The following is a 21,611-nucleotide window of genomic DNA, read 5'->3' on the forward strand; positions in this document are numbered from 1 at the left end:
AGACACACACTCTGGTTCATACGGATCTGAGTGTGTTCAAGATTCCCTCATCTCTAGCCTGAACACAATTTTGAGGACTTTGGGACAAATTGTATGAACTCCTAAGCATATAGAGGTAAGGTATAAGAAGCTTATGCTCCCTGTCACAAAACAGAGGTTATATAAAAGGGGTAATCTAGGCTTAAAAAAACATGGCTGCTTTCTCCCAGAAACAGCAACTCTTCTGTCTTTAGTCTGGGAGTGGTTTTGTGGCTTAGTTCCATTGAAGAAAACAGAGCTAAATTGCAATACCACACACAACCTGAGGACAGGGGTGGTTCGGTTTTTGAAAGAAAAGTCTAGCTGTGCTTTTTCTAATCTGGATAACCTCTTTAACAGGGGATCCCATATGAGCTGATTTGTGCATTGAGAACATGCTCCTATTTTTGCCCATCTTCTTAAAGGGGTTGGCTACTTTATAGTAAAATTGCTCAGTGTACAGTATTAGTAAGTGTACTCACTGTATATACCGACTGCAGCTCCCTGTGTACCTCATAGAGCTAAAATCAGACTGCCCTCCTCCAAGCTGTGCTGCCCTGCTCTGTGGTGTTTTGGTCCATAAGATTGCTTACATGGAGGAGCATGTGACCATGCCCCGCCCCCCAGTGCCCACCACTTAGCCTGTATATGTCTATGGAGGACACAATGGACAGGGCATGGTCACATGCTCCTCCATGTCAGCCATTTTGTGGATTGAAACAAAACAGAGCAGGACAGCCCAGCCTGGTGAAGGGGAGTCTGATTTTAGCTCTATGAGGTACACAGGGAGCTGCTGTCAGTATATACAGTGAGTACACTTACTAATAATTTGTACTGACCTATTTTACTATAATGTGGCCAAGCCCTTTATAGGTGTTACCCACAACCAAAACATATAAGAAGAACTAGCTGATCGGTGGCAGTCTGGCTTCTCAGCACTTGCTATGTCTGGAAGTTCTTTGAGAGTGAACAGAATGATGGTTGCATATGCCTGACACACTTTGTTCATCCCGGGGGACATTTTTCATCTGTTCTTGTGATCGGTGGGGGTCCCAGTGGTGGAACCCTCACTGAACAGCTAGTTATGCCCTATCATATAGATAGGGGATAACTTTTGATTGAGGGATAACACCTTTAATATAGAACAATAATGCAAAATGAGCATCTGGACCCTGTAGGTATCACATTTTCTGAAGGAATAGCAAAGCATAGATAAGTAGACAATGATTGCTTTACTACACTTATTACACATCTATAATGAATGACATATGTTACATAGAAGGAAAAACTAAAGCAAATGGATTTCGATGCAGAGCGGAGGTGTCCAACTGGTGACCCTCTGAGCCTTTTGTTTAGTTCAAGCCCAGAGAAAGCTCCACAGGCTTTTTCTAGCAAAGTCATTTTTTGGCTAAATAGGATCCAGCCAGCGATCATGTACCACATATATACAGCCCACCTCATAAAAAGCTTGAAAGAGAACAAAGACAGTCAGGGTGAGGGTTGGGGCAGCTGAAGTTGGGTCAGTCACAGCAGTTATGAAGTCAGTCAGTTATGACAGCAAGAGTGATTGGTGTGCTGAATGGGGGAAATGTGAAAGCCACAACCTTCCAAGGAAAAGAGATGCAAAGATAGAAAAGTAGTAAAAATAAGAATACAAAAGTAATAAACCATTGTAAGTATGCAAGATTTATGATGTGATGTCTGAATGCCTCATTCACTATGCCAATTCCAGATTCACATTCTGATGTAACAGCAATAAACCGCTTAGGCCTCTTTCAATAACTTGAACTGCATAAATATGTGTATGAAGATGTTAGCGCCATACCTGCAGAAATATACCTAGGCTGAATGGAGTGTCCAAAATAGAATGTTCTTAATACAGATGAGCAACTGGAAGTATTCAGAAACTCAGCAAAAGTAGCACGCCAACACACTCATAAGGATAAGTTTCCGAACACTGATTTCAGTGTAGCATGTGCAGAGTATTTTATGTTGAAATGCATAAAGCGTCAATGGGCGAGTTTGCTTTGTATGAATGGAATACATACAGACTTCTCTATGGGTGTATTCCTCCACACATATTCTGTCCACACTGGAGTTGTCATAATTAGTGTTGACCGGACTTGACGAACTGCCAGAAAAACACGGATACAGCCTATGGCTCTATCCATGTTTTTTTAGGGCTCCCTAGGGCGGCATCCAACTTCTCTAGCCGCCGGGAGTCAAATGCAGAGCATTTGGGGTCAGAGAACGTTGCCAAATCCGAACAGTTTGGCAAGTCTGCTCAACACTAGTCACGATATCAAATTTGTACTTCAATACCAATACTTATTGCAGTATCACACTTCTTGCTACCACTATGATACTTTGCACATTCTCTGTTGTGAACAGAATGCAGAATCAAAATCCAGGAAATCCTGGTATCCTAGTATCAAATGCCTCATGTAACCCCAGTGCATACTGGCCAATTTAATCTACTGGAAACTAAAGACAGGGGCAACGGCCTGATGGGTGCCAGACAAGCCACTCTATCTTGCCCAGGGTCTAAATACATGAGTAGGAGAGCCACATTGAAGTCTATTTCTGGCCAATAAAAACAAAAAACAATCTCTCTCTATTCTCCACTGTTATTAGATCAGTGTTCAGGGACAGAATTTCAGAGTATTATTTGTACATTAGGGCAACTCATGTCTATAGCTATTTTAACTATATCTATATAATTCCCCAGAAAATGAAATCAAAGCACCTCTAACAATATATAAGAAAGCGGAAAAGCAAATTCAAATTGTTGCGAAAAAGAAAATAGCACAATTGACTGTTATGCGCAAGAAGCAATTAGAAAATGTACCCTGAAGCGAGAGATTCTGGTGACAAAAAAATGTCCTTTCTATGTGTATGCTGTGCCGCTTCTTCTTGCTTTATGTTATTTAATATGCCTTATTAAGTAAAGCAAGAATGGGGAAATACAATTTTAAATACCAGTGAGCAGGAGCGGGACGGCTGACTTGGCCAGCATGGAAACCATCCGTCTATGTGACTAAGTGCTCCAGATATTAGGTCTATTATGATTATGATGGCACTAGGTATAAACTTGCTTTTGCGTAGTTGTTAGAGGTCTTGGTGTGTCAAGATCAGTGCAAGACGGATGTGTTGAAACAGCTTCACTAACAATTACTTTGCCTTTCTTGCTAGAATAAACCTGTCATTTCCATCATATAGTACCCCGGCCATGGCAGCTGATAAAAATCAAAGCTTTGTGATGAGAGTGTGCAGGTTAAGGACTCCTCTGTCACAAGATTTATCAATGCAAGACTCTGGATGCTGGAATGCCGTTTCTGGAGACTGAGGGGAGCAGGTTAACAGCTGCCTCCGTGCCCTTTAAGACATTCCTCCAAGTAAAGAGAGCCTGTACATTTTTCAGATTTATTTTATTTAATCCTGAAAGACCTGGGCAAAATGCAGCCCATCAAGAGGAAATGAGATCAGGGAAGGGAAAGAAAAATCAAGATGTGCAGTCATTCGGGCTGTAATTAAATTTAATAGCCAGTTTATCCAGTCCATAGAAATAGTGCATGGTAAAGAGATACACACAATGCAGAGCCTACAGCAGGAAATCATTTGGCAATAGTTTATCCATCTGGAAAAAGACATTGCATGAAACCAGCAAGTGTGAACAAAATATTCATCAGTATTATATGAGATTACTTTATCATGCCATTGAGTTTGACACATATTCTATTACAGATAATGCACAGTATCCCACACAAAATGCAAATGTAATAACCATACCTAGAAGACAGACAGAGGAGGGGAAACATCTATATTCCAGATAATCTGTTGGTGTAATCTAACACATAATCTCAGGGTATTAACAAATGCCACAATTATGGTTTTTACTAGAGATGAGCGAACCGGGTTCGGGTTCGAGTCGATCCGAACCCTAACGTTCGGTATTTGATTAGCGGGGGCTGCTGAAGTTGGATAAAGCTCTAAGGTTGTCTGGAAAACATGGATACAGCCAATGACTATATCCATGATTTCCACATAGCCTTAGGGCTTTATCCAATTTCAGCAGCCACCACTAATCAAATGCCGAAAGTTCGGGTTCGGTTCGACTCGAGCATGCTCAAGGTTCGCTCATCTCTAGTTTTTACCTCTAATTTCAGTGCATTTCAGTTGGGTTTTGTGTCACTTGCAAACTGGCTGCTAAAACGGAAAGTATTCTGCATATATATCACCCAATCCTATTTTATAGCAAATCCTTTAACCTGAAGGGAACATTATTTTCTTACATAGTATTATCTACTGTAGGTGCATCTTATTTCCCTAAATTGGTTATTACATTTCACTGAGGCAAATCCAGATTTGTGGTACAATTTGTGTAAAAGAAACTTTGCACCACATTTGTTATTTGTTACACACTTCTGCGGCATGCATGAAATGAAACCCATTTAATTGCAGACTAAGGGCCCTATTACATACGTGGATTTATCTGCCAGATCATTGAAGCCAGGAGCAGATTATCATAAAGGAAAGACTGAGCGTTCTCCTGTTTTCATCCATTTAACCCATTCCTGGCTTTAGGTTCAAAAATCTTTTAGATAATCTCTGTGTGTAATAGGGCCTTAAAGGGTACTAATCAGCCCTATTGGGCTCTGGAGCACTGTATGAAGCTCCTAAGCAGCTTGTGGTATGCATTGGCTGCGGCAGCTTTATACCCGAGAAAATGACGTTTAACCCCCAGGTGTGCAGTAGGGAGAGACACGGCAGGTAGTCACCCAGAGTGACAGACAGAGATGCCTGTTACTGGCGCCTCTCCATGTCAATCATCCCCGCCGAGCGTGTTCAAAGGGAAAGAGTGGTGACTAAACATGGGCGGGGAGCCGCCTAGATGACTACCTGCCGCGCCCCCGGGGATTACACTTCATTTTCTACTGTAAAAAGCTGCTGATGTAGCCATATCAGATACGTGCCGCAAGATGCCCAGGAGCTTTATACAATGCTCCAGGGAACCAAATCAGCCCAATTGGGATGGTTGGTTTCCTTTGAGTTTACCCTATCTAAAGATTAGTCAATAATAGCAAATTTATTCCCCCAATATTCCTTAAAGGGGGTTATGAGACTTAAAAAAGTTCTTTTTTTTTTTTAGAATCAGCATCACTCTTGAGGCCAAAGGGGGATTATTGACCAAGACTCAGTGATTAGCCAACGGACAAGCAATCACTCATTCGTCAGCTGATCACTAGTCGACCCTGTGCAAACAGGGAATATGTGGCCCACACTGATGTAAGTGAAAGCAACTCTTGTGATCTAGCAATCATTTATGTAGCTCTGGCTGTACAATCCTGGAGTTGCAAAAAGTCTAATTAAGCAAGCGCCAATTTGCTAGATGGTCACTTGTGTAAGAAATGGGCCAGCCTATCTGAAAGGACCGGTATGTATAGGCTGTGGTTGGTATTGCAGTTGAGCCCCATTGAAAAGTATACGACTGAGCTGCTTTAGCAGACCCAGCCAATGTATAAAAGAAAGATGCTGTTTCTAGAAAAAAAACGGAGCCTTTTTTCTAATATAAATATAAGTCCTTTGACCCATTGCAGTTTTAGAATAGAATCTTATTCCCATATTGCTATGTTTGTCAGACTATTACAATAACTAGGGTCTTCATGGAGGTGTGGTCCTCCGGGCAGGTTTCACTGTATATGTATAACAAATGTATATACCCTGTCAAGCATTAAACCAACCGGGCTGCAGAAAAATCTCATGTCATTTTTATAGCTAATGAAGCTAAGGATATGTAGCCAAGCATGAAATCTGTTAAGCGTAAAATGTTCAAAAATATAGCTTTCTCATATATTTTCTTCATTTAAGCCACTCCGAATACACTGCACTACTATACAGTCACTACAGAGAAATCCAGTTCACCAAAACTTAACAAGCAAAAATCCTAGCTGAATATACATATAGATGACAAGTACATAGGAAAATCACTAACTGTTTAAAAGCACCAATGTTAAAGGACTGGAAGACGGAGGGATTATCTCTACTAAAGCTGACCACTCCAATCTCTAAATAACTAGGATTGCTTCTTTCTCATTAAAATTGCTTCTTTTCCTATACTGAAATAATAAATTCAGCGGACCCAGAGCCCACGCCCTCATTGGGTCATTTAAGCAGAGGAACTCCAACCTTTTTTTCTGTTCTGTAGTCACAGGTGCCACATGTTTTATGTAATTGTCATCTTTTATAATATTTTTTTTTAGCTTAAAGGTGAAGTCCGGCAAAATTTTTTATTAAAATATTGTATTGCCCCTTAAAAGTTATAGAAATCACCGATATACACTTATAAAGCTTATAAAGTGCTTTTTTCCCTGCACTTACTACTGCATCAAGGCTTCACTTCCTGGATAAAATGGTGATGTCACGACCCAACTCCCAGGGCTGTGCAGGCTGTGGCTGCTGGAGAGGATGATGGCAGGGGGACACTGAGGGACACAGGGCACTGGAGGGACACTGACCATCCCTCTGCCATCATCCTCTCCAGCAGCCACAGCCCGCACAGCTCTGGGAGTTGGGTCGTGACATCACCATTTTATCCAGGAAGTGAAGCTATGGTGCAGTAGTAGATGCAAGGAAACACAATGTATGTGCATTTCCCATATAACTTTTGGGGGCCAATATAATACTTTAATAAAAAGTTTTGCCAGACTTCTCCTTTAATGACATTCAATAGAAAAGTTTTATTTTTCCTATACATCTCTTTGTTGTTTGGGCTAGTTTTGATATTTGACAAGGGGAAGTACTCTTTAGGGACTTTATGGGTATTACTATTCTCTCATAGGACTAGACAGAATACAGCAGAGTTTATGTAACACCATACAATGGATGATGGGTAAATGGTACTTGGCCATGATATAATCTAGAAATAGCCATTTAGAAGAAATTAGTAAACTGCACAATCTTTCTGCAATTGTTTTACAAGTGAATCACATCACTACTCTGCGCTGTACTTTCCATTAAACCTCTCGGATTACCTTCATATTGGCTATATACAAATGGCCTACACACAGGAAATGGCAGGATATGTAATGGTCAAATATTCCCCAGCTGCAATTTTGATATTAAGAACACTGGCCAAAAGGTCATGAAGAATAAACGGTAATGTGGCACAGTTTTCTTAACAAGATGTTCCCTACTCATTTTACACATTGTTATGTAGGCACCTTTTACAGGCTGGTGTGATTTTACTATTCCGGATGCCATATAATTTTATAGTGATCAAAGGCACCCACAGCTGGAGAAACTAAAATCTATTGATGTGGTGGTCTGGGTCTACAGAAATCTGAGCATCCAAGTCCATATGCAAAGGAGTTTTGACCAGGGAACACTCTGCCAGAAAACAGGCTGGTATTCCATGTTCTTGCATTCTACCGTTTCATGTTTTGCGTCTGGACTGGGTTCCCACTACTCAAATACAGTGGGTCTTAGGTATAGGCTGGAATCCCATTTTAAAAAAAAGGATTAGGACTAGAGATGAGCGAACCTCGAGCATGCTCGAGTCCATCCGAACCCAAACGTTCGGCATTGGATTAGCGGTGGCTGCTGAAGTTGGATAAAGCCCTAAGGCTATGTGGAAAACATGGATATAGTCATTGGCTGTATCCATGTTTTCCAGACAACCTTAGAGCTTTATCCAAGTTCAGCAGCCACCACTAATCAAATGCCGAACGTTCCGGTTCGAATGGACTCAAACCCGAACCCGGCTCGCTCATCTCTAATTAGGACATATACTGTGGCACATGTCGGTGGGCACATTTACTTCGAAGGCCCAAACATAGCCAGCAAGTGACTGCATGTGGGCCAATTTCCACATGTATGTTTTTAGTAGGACTCAATAAGGCTGCAAACTACATGACTGAGCACCACTAAGCAACATATATGTGTGGGAAGTAAACCGAACGTGGTCACTTGCTGTTTATGTTTGGGCCACTAAAGTGATTGCCTCTAAAGTGATTTCTGTATATGTTGGCATCCATTTTTTTACTGGATGCTGCTGTATATTTAGGATGGACTGCATTAACACAGCGTGAATCTAGTCATTGTCACCAGACTAGACCATCTGAAGATGATGGTAGGCTCAGAGCACCAACAGTAGTGTTCACAAGTATTTGCTCTCCCCACACTACTGGCTGTTGACTAGCACAATAAAACTTGGTTTTCAAACTATAAAGGGAATTGCTGAACTGTGTACCTAACCACTCTATAATTGCAGTTAGGCTTTATTCACACGCTAAGTAAAGTTGTCTGTAATTGCGGATCCGTAATCATGGTTAAACTTAGAGCACATTGATTTATATTGAGCTATTCACACAGTCTGTTTTAATTTTGATCCATAATCCGCTCTATAAAAAAAAAGGATATTCTCTAGTGCGGGTTGTGATTGCGGTACGGATTACCAATAAAAGTCTATGGCATCTGTGTTTTTTATGGACGACGCGGATGTCACATCCGTGATGTCCACAAAAAACACGGATCAAATCTATGCAAACTAGTACTATCCACATTTTACAGAAACGGATGCAATTACCGATGCAAATACGGATTAATTTATACGGACCACAGAGTAAAAATAGCGGTTTTGCGTCCCGAAAAATTGCTGAACATGTGAACGAGGCCTTAGTATTCACCGCTTCTAAGATTATGTTACTTGGTTTTACTTTCATTTACTTTGCGCTAAAATGTATCTTTTCCCTTTGTTATTGTTATAGCTGCTTACGTAACATTTGTATAAGGCTATATTTCCCCCTTCATTTTACTACGGGGAAGCACAGACTGAAACACCAGCCTAAAATGGGTTTTCTCACACCTTTCACTTTTTAACCAGGCAATAAAACCAAGAATGTACATTTGAAATTTTAAATCATTTTTGTAATTTTGAGACTAGAGATGTACTTGGTTGTTCCTTCCACTCCAGGTTTATCAAACCATCAATGTAACACACTACTAGATTCCAAGAAAAAACAAGAACATTGCTTGGCCCCAGCATTAATTCCTGTTATTTAACAGCAAGTCTACTCTTATTGTTTTGGCTAAAAGGAAGAATAAGGAGCAACAATTGGGAAGGCACGTCATGCAAGTTTCTCCGGTCTCAGCAGTTTCTGTTACGGCCACATCTTTGAATTTTCATGGCTTCCTAAGAATTAACAATCACAGGAATATGTACTTCCTTTGAAAATATAATAATCTCTGCTATCAATGATAAATGAAAGTCTAGGAGATCGGTCATTGTCTACATTACACAAGCTCATCCGTGTCTTCATTTAAAATCTGTAGACTGTCTGCACGCCTTCAAAGGACACTTTTTTTCCTATTTAAATAAATTATTACCCTTGCAAAATAATGTTCCCTATTGCAAGGAGTGGAACTCAAGCACGGTGCTGGCATTTCACTAGCATTTGACTTGAATAATTTAGGCTTTTAAATTCTTGATTACACCTCATGCTTACGTATCAGAGCACAATCCAGAGAGTATTATAGCTTGCAAAATGAGAATGGCAAACTCTATCTGCAACATCTATTGCTCAGTGCTTGAGTTGGCATGGTGTTGTGTTTCTCGATGGAGGTCATACTATGTGCGCTTGTGTGTTAGTGCCAAACACAATCACAGCTTTGACACACACACATACACATTCATTTAAGTACAAAGTACTCTTTCTCAGGAATGTCTCAGATCTTTACTTACTGGGAACTGACAAGGGTTGTTTGTTTTCATCAAGGTGAGACTGGATATATACATAGTGTATTACATATAATAATATTATATATATATACATATATATATATATATATATATATATATATATACATTTATTTATTTTTTTTCTTATAAACCCTCTCTGAAATTTTCTTATACCCTGGGGTAGCTCTGATAAGTATATGATGGCTTGAGCTTTACTGAGAAGTAAGAGCAGCTCCCTGTGCTCTTCCTCATTACGGATGAACTGTACTCATCTGTCTCCTCAAACCCCAGAGACTTGAAAAAACAGCACTCCAGCCCTTGCAAAACTACAATTCTCACCACACCTGGGCAGCCAGAGCCATATCCATGTCCAAGCATGATGGGAATTAGCCTAGGTGTTATATGTTTTTGGGGTTTTTTTTATAATTATGGACTAGTCTTTAAAGGGAACCAATCACACAAAAATTGGCTATAAAGCTAAGGAAACGTGCTGGTAGATCAGCCAGCACGCTTCCTAACCATCCCCCTGTCCCCTGTACATAGAGCCCAGAAAGTTAGTTTATTAGTCTAACGGGCTCTATGCAAATTACCATGTAAGTAGTCACGGTGGGCGGGCGGCTTTTTCAAGTAGTCATGGTGGGCGGGTGTCTTCTTCAAGTAGTCTGTGTCCTGGGCAGCCACCGGCGCTGTAATCACGCCCCTCTGGGCGTGTGTAGAAAGCGCCGCATGGTGACAGCATTAGGGGGGGCCGGCATTGCACGTCGGCCTGGCTGACGTCTTTACTAAGCTGCAGTACTGTGGGTGAAGCCGATGCTGTACTAAGCCGCGCAGGCGCAGTACCACAGCGGCTTCTCCAGCTGCATTGCGCATGCGCAGCTTAGTAAAGACATCGGCCAGGCCGACGTGCAATGCCGGCCCCCCTAATGACGTCACCATGCGGCACTTTCTACACACGCCCAGAGGGGCGTGATTACAGCACCGGAGCCGGCCCAGGACACAGACTACTTGAAGAAGACACCCGCCCACCGTGACTACTTACATGGTAATTTGCATAGAGCCCGGGAGACTAATAAACTAACTTTAAAATATCTACAAATAAAATATAATAACTATCATAGCGATATCATAGCACACTTTTCTTTCCTTGATATTCTAATGAAGTATAGTTTGCTTTGAGAACGCCAAGAGATCTGGCGCCCTTGTGTCATGGCTTTGCCTAATCCTGATTTACATACCAGCACTAAAACATCCTCTAAGCGTAATAAAAGGCTGGAGGAGCAGAAGAGAACTGAAGAGCTGGATGTAGCTTCAACAGCACAGTCCAGAACAGTATTATTACCAGAACCTATAATACGGGACAATTCTTTTACAGGCTAACAACAGTTACATTACGTGGCTACTCAGCTATACAGTGCTGGTATATGCCTGGACACCATCAAAAGGGCATTCCCACATAACCTGGGCATGGCTGCAGTATAGCCTTAGGGTTCCACAGACTGAACATAGTCTACTTGTGACTACATTTGGCCTGTTATATGTCAGTATAATTTTTATTTGCATGGCAGTCTACGCTTTTGGGTTCCACATTAAAAACAAACCTTAAAACAGACCAAATGTAGACAAGTAGACTATGAACAGCCTACTTAACCATTTTGCAATGACTTGGGCCCATTGTCATATCCTGTTGTATATTGGTAGTGTAAATGTGGTCAGCTTGTAAAAAGGCCATACATTTTCAATTACTATCTCCCAAACATTCATGTTTCCTCTATGGAAGGGGGTGGGGGAGATGACATAGCAAGACACCTCTGGTGGTGGATAACCTTCCCAGACCAATAAGATTGGGCACCTGAAATCCAACACGCCAGATCCTTCTCTCCCCTGACCTCATTTGTCATGGGAGAGGTAGAAGGCTGACATACACTTTAGACAGTTTTGTCTAATGTATATAGGCACACTGAATGTTTCATAAAGATAAGCGTGACTCAAGAATTCTCTTGTCGGACTGCTCGCATTTGAACACCAGTGGCTCCAGATAGGAAAGCAAATGCTATACTTTTTAACAGTTTGTCATTGACTAACAGAAACTATTTTTTAAAGTGTTTGGGCCTTGTAGCCAAGGACACTAAAATTATTATTCTTTTATTCTTTTCAAATATATGCGATACACAGGGCATGTTACATTGCTCATGTATTTATATAGTTCTTTATGTTGTTCTAAACTGAGTAGTTATGGTGTAAACAAGATAAGTATGTTTTAGGTTATTATTCGGCTATTCCTGTTTTTTGTAATATGGCTAATCACACACAACTAGAAAAATACTTCACTGTCTTCAATGTAATTTAATTGTGGAAATTAGTGACAGACGAGGGCATAATGAACAATAGGGGGAATAATTTTGGGGCTCTGATGTCCGATGATGTATTTTGCTTCTTATAGTTTATGACTACAGCTTATCTAAAAAGTGACAAAGCAAATCAAAAAACAATCAATCAGTCAAGATACTCCCAATTCTGTTCACCCTATAAACTCTTTGGCCTAAATTTATCAAATTTAATAGAAATTGGAGTATACTTCCCATAGCAACATAGTAACATGAATCCTGAGCTATGATTAATTGCTATGGGCAGTTTACACCAGTTTCTTGCCCCTTGCCCCTAGGCACTTGCCTACTGTGCCTATAAAACGAACCAGTTTCCTTCAGAGGTGCCCTGTCGTGTGTTTCGGTGAAAAAGATCAGCGATCCCTCATTCAAGTTCAACCTCCCTGCGCAGCAGCTAACAATGCCCTTGCGTCTGAGTGTTAATAGTAGCAGAGATTGAATGAACAAGACGGAACAAATAATGAGCACAAGTTTGTGTAGAGAATATGCAAAGTATAAAGGGGAGGAATCTCTGGACCAAATCTTCTTCATCTTCTTCCTGGAGAACATGTAACAGGAGTCTCACCATTGCATTCATAAATCATGACTAGCGGTAGATGAAAAGAAAATGTAATCCTACATAGGAGATCGGTGTCTGGAGTGCAACACTTCCAAATCATTAGCAGGTAAAACTTACCGTAGTGTATTTTCCCAACTGACACAGGGAGGGGAAGGTTTCTTGATGCGCTTTTCTGATTTTCTCTGTCAGGTCATCGAGCTCGGCTGTCATCTCATAGTTCTCTGTGCACTCCTGTTTCGAGGGTTCTTTCTTCTTCTTGTTTCTGTCATTTCTGACTGCTGCAGTAGAGATGAAGACACTTCAGATACTGGCTACTGGGCTTAAACACTATCTCAAAGTGATTCCAACTATGTGAAAACAGCTATCTTACCGTTTGAAGTGATGAGTGTATGATATAATGGAGATATATTTGGAAGCCATAAGGTTAACATTTATCTATACAACTGATAGAAATCTTACTTTTGCAGTATCTATTATTACAGTATATCACTCTTTGGTGACCTTTTCACGCCGAATACAGAATGGTATCGATATTTCTTTAGGTTTTAGTGGCAGTCTTTTATTTAGTTTGTCGACTCAGGAATGAATTGAAAAGGAACAGGAAATATAAAGAGGATATATGCTTAAAAAATATACAAGTATATTCTGAAAGAAAAAAGTAATCCAAATTTGTAAATTACTTCTTTTTAAAAAGCTCAAGCCTTCCACCTGTCCGTGACAGGGCAGTAACATGCATGTTCAACTTAATAGGTTCCTTTTAAAGGGGTTGGCCACGTTATACAGGGTTTTTTTTGTTTGTTTTTTTATTTATAGCAATAAGTATAAATGCTAACTTAGGCTATGTAAATGACCAGTTAAACTTTAAGGGAAGCTTTACACACAACGAATCGCAACGGAAATCTTGTTGAGAGTTTAGCAGTGAGATCCATTACGATCCAAGGTCCTGTCAGTTCCTATGTGAATACATACTTGCAGCGGATCTTGCAGATCTTTCAAAACTCACAGCAAGATTTTCGCTGTGATCTGTTGTGTGCAAAGCTGCCCTAAAGAGGAGTTGTGTCCTCTCCTGACCTCTCTGTAAACCTGTAATACCTGTATTTCCCATTAAATTATAATTGTGAAGCTTCTTCACTTGAAATTTTGTGATGCCATTTCTCTGTTATTCTTACTAGAATGTAGGACTACATAACTAACTGAGTGTAACCAGTGGGGTGCATGTCCCTACATTGTCTAAGACTATACAATAAAAGGGACATGCCTACAGCTGGTTGCACCCAGTTGGTTATTGAGTAATTAATTAAAAACAAATTGGCACAGTGAAAAGAATTCATGTCCCATAATTGTTATTTAATGGGGAATGCAAGTGGTGGGGCTATGTTCCATCATAGTGGGGAAAGACGGCCATCTTGTAATATTGATGGCCGCAAATAATGATCATGATCGTTATTTGTGACCATCAATATTATGAGACGGCAGATTTTTCCGACTATGATCGCGTAGTGGGAACATAGTCAAGGACTGTGAAAGTCTGGACAAGTCTTTTTTATGAATAAATTCTATTTTGGCCAGATAATGTCATCACTTTACTCGTATGTATTAATAAGGATGGATACAGAATTTAGCAGATAATATTAGTTATATAGTCAGTATCACAGAGAGTGGAAAATGTATATTAATGGTGTAGCATTTTGTTATAAGTTTCACTTGCTGTTCATTAGACTTCCAAAGTTCAATAACTCAAAATTAAAACACTGCAATGTTATTAGCTTTTGGGCATATAACCCTATTAGCCGACTGACAGCTTTCCTGAGCCTATTTAGCTCCATGGCTGCTTGTGGAGCACAAACACATTATTTAGGGCAGTCTTATGAATTTCTGCCAAGGATTCCCAGATACAAGGAAATGATCCACAGGGGAATCACTCTACAGTTCTTCTGCTGCCGCTTCTCTGCTAACTGATTTTTCAGTTCCTAGAAGCCTTACATGAAGACAGAAAAGCCCCTCTCCCATTCCGAAACGAACACATTTTCACACATACTCGGGGGCGCCAAACAAAAATAAAGTATATCAAAGCTTATCACTTGAACAAAGGCTCAGTCTATTATCTGTTTATTATCTATCCATGCACAGGAAAAATCAGCACAGTCATTGTAAGGCCGCTCTTACACAGTGCAGTACTGTCTCCAAAACAAATGCCGTTAACAGCTAGAAGCTGATTTAAAACATGCTTAAAGGGGTACTCCAGCAGGGGGGGGCATTTTTTTCCTGGGACCGGGGAGGAGGTGGCTGAGGGAAACCACGTCCACTCACCTCCCCGGTTCCAGCGGTGGGTCCCGCATTGCGGCGCTCCGGTCCCTGGCCGCTTCCTGGTGTCTGACACTGGCCCGAGACTTAATCCACTCCTGGTTTTGGTTTCAAAATACTGAGCAAAAATTCTTTGTGGGAACATAGCCTAACTGTGTAAAAATCTGCATACTTTTTTGATTCTGTGCTGCACTGTGTACACGAATCCTATCTCTATAATACTCCCAGGTGCACACAAGGTGGTGCACACCCCACTTAAATAAAAAAAACAATGCAACAAACACTGTTTATCTATCGCTAATGTCTAGCTGTTTGTCATTGATCTGTCTATACATCAGCTGTGTTGGTATTCCGTATACATTTAAGCTGATAGAATAAAATTGAAAGCATGCTCTCGGCTGACTCCATTGGGCATACTTAAGCAGTCACAACTTAATTATGTTGATTTAGTATACCAGGTTACATAAGACTAATGTATATCCCTTTGCATAAACTGTCATCTTTCTGTTCCCTTTTGCACACTTGCAAATAGTTTTAATAAAAGAGCGTGTGGGGTAAATCTGTTACATTCGTGCTGGCTTCATCAGATTATAGCTGAGATTTAGAAGGAAAAACCATCCATCTGGCTTCACTAGCCTTGGCTCCCACATACTCAATACTACCGCAAATTAGATTATTCTGATTAAACCTAAATGTGGAAAATTCACCAAACATTTTCAAGCCGGATAATCCATCACTATTCCAACCTTGCCTTTAATAAAAATAAATCAGAAGCCAGCATGTTTGAACCTAATTTTTTAAGCATGACATTTTCCTCTGCATTTCTTTCTTAAATGTCACCCCATTCTACAAGACTGAGTGATTCTGTCCCCGGGGACAGTCAGTCATTGCAAAGTCTTCGACTGCAGCTCACCAGCCATGGCTCATTTTATTTCTTAGACGTCACTTTCATCAAACGTACAATAGATCATCAAAAAAGCATTAGATCCAAGGGAATGCAACAACATAAGGCTAACTTAGGTGGGGGCCTTCGAATGAGCTATTTTCATGGTTCATAAGGTGATCTACTGTAGGTTATGTGTACTTTACAGCTTACTATGTAAAGTAAATGTGAACTAAGCTAGCTCATGATGTGCTTGGAGCCCTACGGTCATTATCAGAACTACAAAGCAAGTGTGGACAACCAACCTTTTCATGACGCCCAGATGTAAATCCCGTCCTTATGCCCCACATAGCTATGCTCTTATTCTTACATTTGGACTGATGGTATTTAAGACATTTGACGTACTCCAAATAGGAAAAAAAAAAAATCACCCGTCACCCGTTGAGAAACCCACCCACATATTTTTTACTTTTCATTTCACATAAGTTGTAAAATTGCTGCTTGGGTGCCAATTTGCTCAAGTTTTCTTAAGCTGATTTTTTAAAAAATTTATTTAAAGGGGCATCGTGAACCACGCATTGTCTTACCCTACACATCCCCACTCTGCCTCACCTATATAAAGATTCCAGTCACCTGTGTTTGAGCAATAAGGCTCAGTAGTGATCTGCAGAGATGAGCCTAGCGTCTGCTTCTTCTGTGTTTGACATGGTTACCTGACCTTCCTTCTGTCTGGTCTGTGTCTCTGCACCTGTATCTATGTGAACTCTCCCAGCGCTAACCTAACGTCTAAACAACTATACCTTTGCAACATCCCACTGGACCGTGCTACATAAAGCAACTGCCAACAATGACCATGTTAAGAATAGCAGACTGGGAACAACCCGACGCAAAAGTCCACTTCAGCGCATTGGGGGGGGGGGGGGGTTAGGTGAAGAACCAGGCTTAGCCTCCACTCCTTGGCATGATTGCATGCTATACCACAGCAACATAGAGGATCCACAGCAAGAATCATGTCCAGTCACAACCAAGTTAAGCCATACTGGCTTATTAAAGCACTTCTAAAGTAGTTAAAAAAAAATTAAACAGAAGTATGTATAACTTCTCTTTTAGATGATGCAATCCTTCACTTTCCTCACGGCACAGGTCCTTACTCTATTTGTACAATTGGGATCTGAGAATTGTCTCACAAAACAAAGCAAATTTCAGGGGATACACTGCTGTGGCCACCAGTGATCAACTGCAATCTGTGGAGGAGCCTGGCAGACGTCTATTCTTTTTGTTTATGAAAACCAGACAACTTCAAGTTGTTAAACTCTATTCATCTGTTTCCAAGTTATAACATTTGGATGGGTGACAACCAACATGGCCACTTATAGTCCTCTCAGGAGCTATTACCTAGATTTCACACACTCTCAAAAGGAAGATCCGGCTTAATTTACAGTGATACATCATCCACCACTCATACTCATATCTCATCATGTGTCTGGGAAACATTGGCAATAGCCATTATGGGAGCTGTAAAGGCATCCATATTGGTTGTTACCCATCTTTCCCAGTAATAGTTATAGTTATTAAATGTCTGCATTCAATCATCAACAAAGGACAAATTATATATATATATATATATATATATATATAATATATATTCTTTTTATATAATTATTTACAGTTCTATTTATTGTAAAGCACATTTTCTACTTGTAAACCTGATACAGACCAATACTGAGTAGAGTTATGCCCTTGATGTACCATTATGTTTATAGATAGCAATTTGTAGGCGTCAAGGATAATAGATAAGTCAAAGGTGCCTCATCTATAAACTGCTACCAGGTGTTTTTCTTTGTCTTGCCTACAATCATATGACAAGTTGACTTTTCTTTTTCTTGGCTCTCCTCTGATTTAGTAGAAACAAGATCACAGTATTAAATGGCACGCCACCGTAGTAATTAGGAGGTTGGCTTAAATGGTGCCTTTTTGTCAGCTGAGGTCAAGCTGTCTTAACTCCTTCTTTGACCCTAGTCTCATATATATTATTTATATGACTTTTTTACACTTTGCAGTTTTGCCAGCACCTTGAGTTTCACATCAAAAAAAACTTTAAGAAGAAGAATGGAATATAATTTAGAGGTGTTGGATAAAAGGGAAATTACAGTTACTTGTTTTTGAGAAATGTAACATTATTGAGGAAAAATTACATTTTTTCATGTGATTGTAAATCAGGGTGAGCTCCGAGGCTCTGAAGCTTGCAGTGGAGTACTGGCCGAGGACTTTCTTTCCAGCAGTTCATCACACAGAGTTAACTCACTAAAATAACGTTTTCTACTTGGATTAACTGACCCAGTTTTCTTGGCTCAGAAATGGAAACAAAGGCTGTAACTTGGATGTCAGATGACGTCTGAAATGGAGTAAAGAGGTTGTGTGTTTTGCGAGGCTTGCGAGATAAGAAGCTGTCCTTTTTCTATTTGATACCTTCGGGATCCAATCAAAAAGAAAAAAAAAGGCGAATGTAAGTGCTGAGATAAACGGCAGTCTTTAGAGATGAAGGTTAAAAGAACGAGAAAATAATACAATTCGCTGAATTATTTCTGCACTTTTCACTACGCGTGCTACCTTAGTACAGTGACTACAAGTTTTTTTTGTGTTCTTGGGAATAATTTACGTTACATACATTAATATGATACATTTCCTTTTTCCTTATTTATTTCCTTTGTTGGAATAGGATCCTCGCAATTACACAGGAGGTTCTTCAGGTGGGAGCTCAGAAATATGCTATATTCTGCAGATTAATTCCGTGGAGTAGGGCACCCTTTAACTCTCAATTTTTTTCTCAATTATTTAACTTATTATATTATAACTTTCTCATGTGCTGCTATTACCTCTTCTGGATACATCGATCACTTTCAGGTCATTCCGCCCCCAGTCAAATGTTCAGTAGTTTCTAACTTTTTTCGCTGCATCGACCACTTGGTCCTATGGCCATTTTGTGTCACAACGTCATCAAAGCTGGAAGGCTGACATAGCATCCGCTCCCTGGTTAGGCCAGCCCCCAGCCTCTGTATGGGCTTTCTTGGCTCCGTCTGGTTTACCAAGCTGAAAACCACATGGCCGCCATCATTCAATGATAGGGTAGGGCTAATGAAAGGAGAGGCACGTTTGAGCTGTTGTGGGCATGTAGAGGGGGGCAGTAAAGCATGCTGCACCATGGGATTTGCTCACTATGCTCCACAGAAAGTGAAAAAGATTTCAAAAACGGGACAGGGACTGACTGAGCGGCAAGTTCAGGTTTTTAGTTGTGCAACAGACTGATGGTAAGACCCCTCAACAACTTTAGAACTGTTTTTTTTTCTTACTGCTGAACTACTCCTTGAAATGGTCACTGTTTCCACAAACTCTAAATAAAGCATCAATACAATCAAATATAAGAAATGTTGTAATGCATCTTAAAAAAGTGCCTCATTCTTAATTTCTAATTTGCTACTAAATCATCCAAAACTCATCACTCACTGTAAAATACTGATCATATCCGGACAGATCAGCTTAATGATTAAGTTGCAGCTGCTCACAGAAGTCTAAGGACGGGGTTGGAAAAAAGGACTTTCTATAGATGAACAAATTTACAGTAATAACGAAGCGCTTTGTTATCTCTGCAATCCACTCATTAGCCTGCTGCGTTATAACTGACTGCTGCTCCGTGCCATTCCACGCGCGGTGCCTGGAAAAAACTGGATCCAGTCCTAGGAAACTTAAAGAAGATTCCCAGGACTGGATCTAGCTTTTCCCAGTACCAGGGGAGGAACGGCACAAAGCGGCAGTCAGTTAAATGGAAGCAGGCTGATGAGAAGATTTAAGATGACAAAGCGCTTTGCTTCTTTGTTACAGTAAATTCGCTCATCTCTACTTTAGACTAAAGTATTGACCATACTACAATGGTTCACTAAAATACAAGATGTAATAGCTGTGATGACCATTGCAATAATACATAATGCACAGGATAAATTTCTCTATAATACTCTAAGGGTGCTTTCACACACACCGGATCCGCAGCGGATTTTACAGTGCGGATTTAATAGTGTGTTCATTCATTTAGTCAAATCTGCTGCGGATCCGCAGCAGAAAATCCGCTGCGGATCCGGTAGGTGTGAAGGCACCCTAAGATCACTTTCACAATTTATGAAAAATTTGTGAATTTTATCTTTCTGTCATTTACGTATATTAAGATTTGGCCTTTTGCTATGTTCTTTCCAAGTGCCTTCCCAGCTACTATATCTGATATCTTACAAACTACTTGCTAGCATGTAATAAATCACTGTAACTATGTTAAATTACTTAACATGTTTATACCTAAAGAACTTTAAAATAACGAATAAGTTCATAAATGATAAGACATCTCATTGAGAACTATCATAGTTGGTGGATCCTTCCCTTTCCCCTAGCGAGTATTGCATCATTGCAAGAAGATGATTCAACATGTTGGAAATTTTCCTGGGAATTCTGCGTCTTATCTTTAGAGATATATTTAATTGCAAATGTATGTGTAGGTAGCTATAGGGGCAGGTATTTAATATTTATCAGTCCCTTTGAAGGGTCAGGATAATGAAGGGTTTTAAATCCCTGGTATAGAAACATAGAAGACTGTCGGCAGAAAAAGACCACTGGGACCATCTAGTCTGCCCTTTTAGTTTTTCCATTCTTATTATCTAAGGATAGATATATGTTTATCCCAGACATGTTTAAATGTTTTTTTCCAAGCATCTACTACTCTTTCAGTAAAGTAATATTTTCTCACGGTGCTTCGGAACTTTCTCCCAACTAACCTCTCACTGTGCCCTCTCCTCTCGTTCTTTAGTTCATTTTTTTTTTTTCAAAAACATTTCCCTCCTGAACCTATTTAGTCCTTTAACATACTTAAAGGTTTCGATCGTGTCCCCCCTTTCCCTTCTTTCCTAAAGAAAGACAGAAGGCCATAATCCTGATTAAAACTTTTCAAAGCTATAAAGATGCCAAAACATACGGGAGGAGACAACGGAGTTTGAGTTGCTTAACGTACTTGTTGCTACCCCAATCCATGGCTGCATTCTACAAGAAACAAGAGCAATCTCTATAAATTACTCAGCAGTTAGATGGCACACTTTCTTCTCTTGGAATCAAACATCTCGGCTGTACATCATAACTTGAATAGAACAAGGCGAGATAAAACACATAATTCTAAAGTAATTAGTGTTCTCTGCTTTGGCCTTTCAAGTTCCCTGGCACTTAACAAGCACCTCTTAAAAATGAAGACATAATACACAGTTAATTAAATGTGGGGCTGTATTAACATTTACTTTCTTGTAGTGATAAAGTAGAAAAGAAAATGGGTCAGTCTGTTTGGTTTGCTTATTTTTCCAGCTCCATTATAACTGTCCATCAGGGAGCTAGCCAGGCCTAAAATTCCCTGTAAAAGCATGTTGAATTAGCTGAATGCAAAAAGCTAAAATCTCATTCAGTTGTAATCCAAAGATTTATGGATGTCTCCTGAACACACTAAAGTTATATTCCTTGCTTAAACAAACAGTTATTGTATTATCGGCAACAAGGAAAGAAAGGCTTGTTATGTATTCAGGACACTGAGAGCGAAATCCTGCACTTAATTAAATGCTTATCACCCCTAGGCATTGCCTCCAGGGTTCCAATGTGGACATTTTCAATGTCAGCTGTAGAATTTGCTTTGTACATGAGTGGAAGTGG

General features: G+C 40.1%; 1 protein-coding gene across 12 annotated transcripts in view; it reads right to left on the minus strand.

Moving 5' to 3' along the window:
• RARB (retinoic acid receptor beta) overlaps nucleotides 1-21,611 on the minus strand; it is a 508,146-nt gene that overhangs the window by 31,220 nt on the left and 455,315 nt on the right. For all 12 annotated transcript variants that reach the window (XM_069958669.1, XM_069958671.1, XM_069958665.1 and 9 more), the window contains one exon: nucleotides 12,815-12,975. In XM_069958669.1, coding sequence (XP_069814770.1) covers nucleotides 12,815-12,975 — 161 coding nt within the window. The remainder of the gene's footprint in view (nucleotides 1-12,814; nucleotides 12,976-21,611) is intronic.

The sequence above is a fragment of the Dendropsophus ebraccatus genome, chromosome 2, assembly GCF_027789765.1.
Source record: "Dendropsophus ebraccatus isolate aDenEbr1 chromosome 2, aDenEbr1.pat, whole genome shotgun sequence".
NCBI classification, from domain to species: Eukaryota; Metazoa; Chordata; class Amphibia; order Anura; family Hylidae; genus Dendropsophus; species Dendropsophus ebraccatus.